At 42.6% G+C, this 7,532-nt stretch overlaps 1 protein-coding gene across 1 annotated transcript in view; it reads right to left on the bottom strand.

Annotated features, from left to right (window-relative positions):
* Positions 1–2,523, bottom strand: part of OTP (orthopedia homeobox) — a 10,225-nt gene extending 7,702 nt beyond the window's left edge. Inside the window, exons 1-2 of the mRNA XM_068271734.1 lie at positions 2,453–2,523; positions 1,167–1,576 (exon numbers count right to left, since the gene is read on the bottom strand). Coding sequence (XP_068127835.1) covers positions 1,167–1,576; positions 2,453–2,489 — 447 coding nt within the window. The 5' untranslated portion in view covers positions 2,490–2,523. The remainder of the gene's footprint in view (positions 1–1,166; positions 1,577–2,452) is intronic.
* Between the last annotated feature and the right edge of the window lie 5,009 nt (positions 2,524–7,532).

Consider the following 7,532-nt stretch of genomic DNA (forward strand, 5'->3'; position numbering starts at 1 on the left):
CCTGGAGGTGGACAGCTCTGGTCCAGCGACCTGCATGTGTTTAGCACCAGGGACAGCTCTGGTCCAGCGGCCTGGAGGTGTTCAGCACCAGGGACAGCTCTGATCCAGCTGCCTGGAGGTGGACAGCTCTGGTCCAGCGGCCTGCAGGTGTTCAGCACCAGGGACAGCTCTTGTCCAGCGGCCTGCAGGTGTTCAGCACCAGGGACAGCTCTGGTCCAGCGGCCTGCAGGTGTTCAGCACCAGGGACAGCTCTGGTCCAGTGGCCTGCAGGTGTTCAGCTCTCCGAAATACTGCTGCTGTTGGAACGCTTATAACGTCCAGTTATCTTTGCAGCGTAGGATCCCCGCATCGAGTACTATGTTGCCTTATAGCCCAATACTGTACTAGCAAACACAACAGCTACACTGGATATATATATATAGATAGATAGATAGATAGATAGATAGATAGATAGATAGATAGATAGATAGATAGATACAGATATGTGCATAGTGCATACTTGCAAACAAATACATACACACAAGCCTCTCGTGCATTGTCATTCTAGCTTCACGTCATCATAGGCAATACTAACGCACAGTCCATGGTGAAATAATCCAATTCATGTTTTCGTTCTACGCAATCGGTGCCAACAACATATTCATGAGTTGTTTTTTTCAGTTATCAGGGTTAACATAGCTAACACTAGCAAGTACGTGCATAGCCACGTATGTGCATGAAAATATATGCTTTTCAGAACCGATAGAAAGATAGATAGATAGATAGATAGATAGATAGATAGATAGATAGATAGATAGTAGAGATAGATAGATAGATAGATAGATAGTAGAGATAGATAGATAGATAGATAGATAGATAGATAGATAGATAGATAGATAGATAGATAGATGCATGGATAGATAGATAGATAGATAGATAGATAGATAGATAGATAGATAGATAGATAGATAGATAGATAGATAGATAGATAGATAGATAGATAGATGCATGGATAGATAGATAGATAGATAGATAGATAGATAGATAGACATTAGAGATAGATAGATAGATAGATAGATAGATAGATAGATAGATAGATAGATAGATAGATAGATAGATATGAATTGGGTGTGAGGTGTGCCGCTGGTGTGGGAAGGGGTGGGTACTGGTGCCCACATGCTGCTTACCTGCACTCTGGACTCTGTGAGGCCGATCCTCAGTGCCAGCTCTTCCCTCATGAAGATATCTGGGTAGTGGGTCTTGGCGAAGCTCCTCTCCAGTTCGTTGAGCTGTGCGGGGGTGAAGCGGGTCCGGTGCCTCTTCTGCTTCTGTTGGCTCTGGTTCTGACCCTGCTGCTGGCCCGACTGGTTGGAGTTCTGCTGCTGCTGCTGTTTGTCGGGGTCTTTGGCGCTGACGGCCAGCGAGGACTGGTTAGAGCCCACGGTGGTGATGTCGTCGCCTGGCAGCAGCGTGGTGCCCTCCACCTGGTCGGAGTTGCTGGCCAGATCTCCCGGGTGCACCGAATCCGAACCGCCCACTCCGAGGCGGCACTTCACCGCCTCGCGGTGCCCTAGCAGCTCAGCCGCATCCTTCATCCCTGTGCAGGAGGAACGGAGAAGTGAGCAAAAGGGGCACAGGACTGGCATCTGACTGACAAACAGCGGGGTGCCACCATCTAGCTGCTACCCAACGTAACATCTCAGTGCAGCCTTATCCTACAAGTAACCAGGAAGTCAGGAGAGAGTTTATACAGTACAAAACTTTACTGACACCCACCATGGCACAACGTGTCAGTGATAAACCCCTCCAAGTCATCTCTATACTCATACACAAGCTCCATCTACTACACCTAATGCAATGTAGGAGTGGACCTTCCCTTCATCTATAGTCACCTCCACTGATGCTGGGTTAGGTTTGTCTGGCACACACTGGTCATAGTCACCTAGTATCGGATTACTATCATCAGTCTGTATCGGGCTGATCGGTTCCCCTGCCACCCACTGGTCTCCAAGTCTCAGATTATCATCACCAGTACTTATGATCTGAGCCAGCAGAGAGAACATGATGTCCTGGAAAAGCCCTACAAACTCCACTGCCCAAGTCTCCCTCATGAAGCGCAATGGCAGCTCTAGCCCTACAACTAAGCTCAGCTCAAAGAGTCCAGCCTAAAGTCCAGAACTTCACTCTCATCATGCAGAGAAGAAAAGCGCTAACTCCACACATCAGCAAACAAATAATCTCAGACAGGAGAAAAAAATCGCAAGTAAATAGTTATTTCTGACTAAATATAATTACATCCCCGCTTCCTTGGATGTCCAGATTACATGTATTCTAAGACTGCAGTTAAATCAAATTAAAGTTTAATACTACACAATTACTTTAGAAGGAATTAGCCCATTTAGAGTGCATTAAGGCGGAATCAGGCACAAATTGACGCTTTCCCTGGGAGGGGAGGAGAGGGTGGCAGACTCACCGAGTCGGGCATCCAGGAGGTCGGCGTGAGACAGCATCGCGCACCGCTCCAGGGCGAAAGCCTGTCCCCCCCAAATCCTGCCGGCTGCTTAACGATTTCAAAATAAAAATAGATAGATATAGATAAGCTAAATGAAGGAAAATTCGGTTTGTGCTTTAAAAGGGGGTCCCCTGCATTATAATGTCCTTTAGAGAGGCGGGGAGGTGCTTAGTGCTTGGGTGAGCTGCTGAGCGGCTGCCACTATCGACCAATCACAGAGCGAGCTGCAAATGTCACCGGTTCAGCATCCAGTGCAGGTCCCCCTGCTGCTGCTACAGGCTGAGTGTGAGTGCAGGGGGGGGGGGGGGGGGGCAGGCAGGGGCTCTGTGGCTCTGTGCGTCCTCCCTGCAGCCCTCTGCCTCTATGGATGCTGCCCCAACAGCTGGCACTACAGACACCTGCCTTACTGCCAGCCACTAGTGTCAGGGAGATGGACCCTTCACAGGGACCCTTCAGTGCAAGTCCCTTCTGCCATCACCTGTGCTCTAACTAGGGCAACACGAGGCACATCTAATGCACCATCGCTTCTCAGTATACAGTCTTGTCATCAACTGCTTGTTGTGTTTATTATTATTACTATTATTATTTACGCTATATTATTATTCACTTAACCAGAAGTATAATGTAGTCGAATAGCAATAGTACTTATACTACATTATATACTACTTGTAATACGATTTAATGCAGACTGACATAACTCTAGGATTCTTGTTGGTCTTTTAGTTGTTATTTAAACAAACACATTATTATTATTATTATTATTATTATTATTATTATTATTATTATTATTATTATTATTATTATTATTTTATGTTTATTATTAAGCACAGCAACAGTATTGTCAAGCACACAAGGACGATCGTGTGTGTAACATTGTTTGTGTAACGCAAGGTAGTTGCAGCTTTTGCAATTGCTGCTATTGTCATTATTATGTTTTGCAATTAATATTGTTACGATTATTGACTTTTGCCATTTTTTAATTTTTAGATATATATTTTCCTTAGCTGTACTTCGCCGTTTTAGTGTAATTAAACCAGAAAAGGCACCTGTGGGGTTAATGCAGAGTTAAATAGATAAAATTTAGCGCATCATTTAACCGCCGCCTATACAACTAATGGCCGGTGGACAATCAGCCCTGATACAGATGTCCACCTAAAACAGGCGAAGGCGCTAACTGGGGAAACGTGTAAAAAACACTATTTACAATTGTAAAGCCCTCGCCCCATTGCGCCATGGTTTATTTTTATTGTAAAGTAGGGACTGGCATCCAGTTGGCAGAGGCCAGACAGATAGTGGGGGAGGTACAGGTGCAAGCAAATATATATATATATATATATATATTTATATATATATATATATATATATATATATATATATATATATATATATATATATATATATATATATATATATATATATATATATATTTATTTATATATACATTACCCCCCAAGCAACTTTATGTACGCCTTATTTCACAGGTACGTCTTAGTTCTTATTTCCCCCCAAAATTCCGAGGAACATATCTCTGCATTTTATTATTGCACTGGCTATAAGATGTACTGTATTTGTATTTAGTTATATTTGGTAGGTTCTCCGTGGCTGAATTACATTCAGATTCACAAGTACAAATCGATAGCCGTTCACACTTTATTCAATGTACGGCAGCGAGGAAAATGACAAGGGCTGAATATTGCCAGGCTGTACGAGCATTTCCTCGTGCCTATCCCAGAACAGATGCAGAACTGCGGAAATGCCATAATCTGCTGATATTCCTGATGGTAAAGCATTGCACAGTCCTTAGATGAGGTGTTTAAGCCCATCTTGCGTCTACAAACGCAATTTCATGCAGTAAATAGGGGGTAAATGTTCTATATTTTCATTTGAATATGTGTAGAGTGCAGCAGCAATTTTCAAGTGCTCCTAACAAGGCAAGTGAACCATCTCTAATGCTCTGATTTTTCAAACCCAGCCAACAACAAAGTTTAGATTAGCAATATATTTCTAACCAGAGTAATTTTCAAGATCATTAGGCATTTATGTAATTAGTGCCAAATCTATAAGCTTTTATTACGATTATTAGAGTAAAATCAGTATAAATTTGTACTAATTTACTACTGTTTAGACTTGGCTGTCAAAGCCCAGAGCTTCTTATTGTAAATGATAAGTGGGGAAATTAAGTGCAAAATTCTGAACCATTTCTGATGTGCTCGCAAACAATCCGTTTCAATTGTGTTTGAGGCAGAGCAGAATGCCCTTTTCAAGTCATCTGAGCTGATTTTTCTTGTCTCTTGCCTTGTATTTGCACAACAAGGAGATAAGGAGGAAAAAAGCTCGGAGCACTGGTGCACTATACGGGCGGATATTTACAAGTCTGCGCCCGATTAACATTGATTTTTCATCTCAGAGTGATGCAATTAAGATTATTCATTTAGGACAAAAGTATAAAAAGGGAGAGAGAAGGGAGCAGACCCAGGGGAGGCTGCACAAAGCTCGGACTTCTTTTTTTACCCTAAACTCTTTTTTTTGGTATGTGATTGTTAATCAACTGACTGTGGCACAAAATGTAGGGATGGTCGTGGCAGATGCGGGGGGCTCCTTCCGTTGTCTTTTCGGACAAGAGATGAACAGCTAGACAAAGGAGGCGACAGAGCGAGGTCTGGCCACTCTCCTTGTCCCCCATGTACCAGCCCTGGCTGCTTCTCCACATGTGTGCTGAGTGTGTGACTATACAGTGGCTCATCCGAGGAGGGCTGCCTGACACCGCCGTGTGACTGAGCTCAGGGGGTCTGCACTGGACGTGCCCACCCTAATCGTCTCTGCACACAGGCGGACTGGCACTGCCAAAAGGTGCAGATGGGCGAAGTCAAGATCTCAAGAAATGGGAAAGATGGGGAAGTACAATGAGAGAGGAATAAAGATGAAAGATGGGGGGGGGGGGGGGGGGGGGGAGAGAGAAAATAGAGGGGAAGAGAGTGAGATAGACTAAAAGAAGGGAGAGAGCGTGAGAAAGAAAAGGAGAGAGATAAAGGGGGGAAAGGGGAGGGGGGGGGAAGCATAAATGGGGGATAAGTGGGCAAGTTTGAAAGATGGACACATAGAAAGGGAGATAACCGTCTGTGAATAAACAGGAGTCACAGCAATTCAAGATATACTGCAAGATAATGTATAGCAGTGGTGTATAGTAGATAGTAGTATAGCAGTGGTGTGTAGTAGATAGTAGTGTAGCAGTGGTGTATAGTAGACAGTAGTATAGCAGTGGTGTATAGTAGACAGTAGTATAGCAGTGGTGTATAGTAGATAGTAGTATAGCAGTGGTGTATAGTAGACAGTAGTATAGCAGTGGTGTGTAGTAGATAGTAGTGTAGCAGTGGTGTATAGTAGACAGTAGTATAGCAGTGGTGTATAGTAGACAGTAGTATAGCAGTGGTGTATAGTAGACAGTAGTATAGCTGTGGTGTATAGTAGACAGTAGTATAGCAGTGGTGTATAGTAGATAGTAGTATAGCAGTGGTGTATAGTAGACAGTAGTATAGCAGTGGTGTATAGTAGACATTGGTATAGCAGTGGGGTATAGTAGATAGTAGTATAGCAGGGGTGTATAGTAGATAATAATATACCAGTGGTGTATAGTAGACAGTAGTATAGCAGTGGTGTATAGTAGATAGTAGTATAGCAGTGGTGTATAGTAGACAGTAGTGTAGCAGTGGTGTATAGTAGATAGTAGTATAGCAGTGGTGTATAGTAGATAGTAGTATAGCAGTGGTGTGTAGTAGATAGTAGTGTAGCAGTGGTGTATAGTAGACAGTAGTATAGCAGTGGTGTATAGTAGACAGTAGTATAGCAGTGGTGTATAGTAGATAGTAGTATAGCAGTGGTGTATAGTAGACAGTAGTATAGCAGTGGTGTATAGTAGATAGTAGTATAGCAGTGGTGTATAGTAGACAGTAGTATAGCAGTGGTGTATAGTAGACATTGGTATAGCAGTGGGGTATAGTAGATAGTAGTATAGCAGGGGTGTATAGTAGATAATAATATACCAGTGGTGTATAGTAGACAGTAGTATAGCAGTGGTGTATAGTAGATAGTAGTATAGCAGTGGTGTATAGTAGACAGTAGTGTAGCAGTGGTGTATAGTAGATAGTAGTATAGCAGTGGTGTATAGTAGATAGTAGTATAGCAGTGGTGTATAGTAGATAGTAGTATAGCAGTGGTGTATTGTAGATAGTAGTATAGCAGTGGTGTGTAGTAGATAGTAGTATAGCAGTGGTGTGTAGTAGACTAGATAGTAGTATAGCAGTGGTGTGTGGTAGATAGTAGTATAGTAGACAGTAGTATAGCAGTGGTGTATAGTAGATAGTAGTATAGCAGTGGTGTGTAGTAGACAGTAGTATAGCAGTGGTGTGTAGTAGACAGTAGTATAGCAGTGGTGTGTAGTAGATAGTAGTATAGCAGTGGTGTGTAGTAGATAGTAGTATAGCAGTGGTGTATAGTAGAATGTAGTATAGCAGTGGTGTAAAGTAGACAGTAGTATAGCAGTGGTGTGTAGTAGACAGTAGTATAGCAGTGGTGTGTAGAAGACTGTAGTATATCAGTGGTGTGTAGTAGACTGTAGTATAGCAGTGGTGTGTAGTAGACAGTAGTATAGCAGTGGTGTGTAGTAGACAGTAGTATAGCAGTGGTGTATAGTAGACAGTAGTATAGCAGTGGTGTATAGTAGATAGTAGTATAGCAGTGGTGTATAGTAGATAGTAGTATAGCAGTGGTGTGTAGTAGGTAGTAGTATAGCAGTGGTGTGTAGTAGATAGTAGTATAGCAGTGGTGTATTGTAGATAGTAGTATAGCAGTGGTGTATAGTAGATAGTAGTATAGCAGTGGTGTATAGTAGATAGTAGTATAGCAGTGGTGTATAGTAGATAGTAGTATAGCAGTGGTGTATAGTAGACAGTAGTACAGTAGTGGTGTATAGTAGATAGTAGTATAGCAGTGGTGTATAGTAGATCGTAGTATTGCAGTGGTGTATAGTAGATAGTAGTATATC

Source organism: Hyperolius riggenbachi, chromosome 1, assembly GCF_040937935.1.
Source record: "Hyperolius riggenbachi isolate aHypRig1 chromosome 1, aHypRig1.pri, whole genome shotgun sequence".
NCBI classification, from domain to species: domain Eukaryota; kingdom Metazoa; phylum Chordata; class Amphibia; order Anura; family Hyperoliidae; genus Hyperolius; species Hyperolius riggenbachi.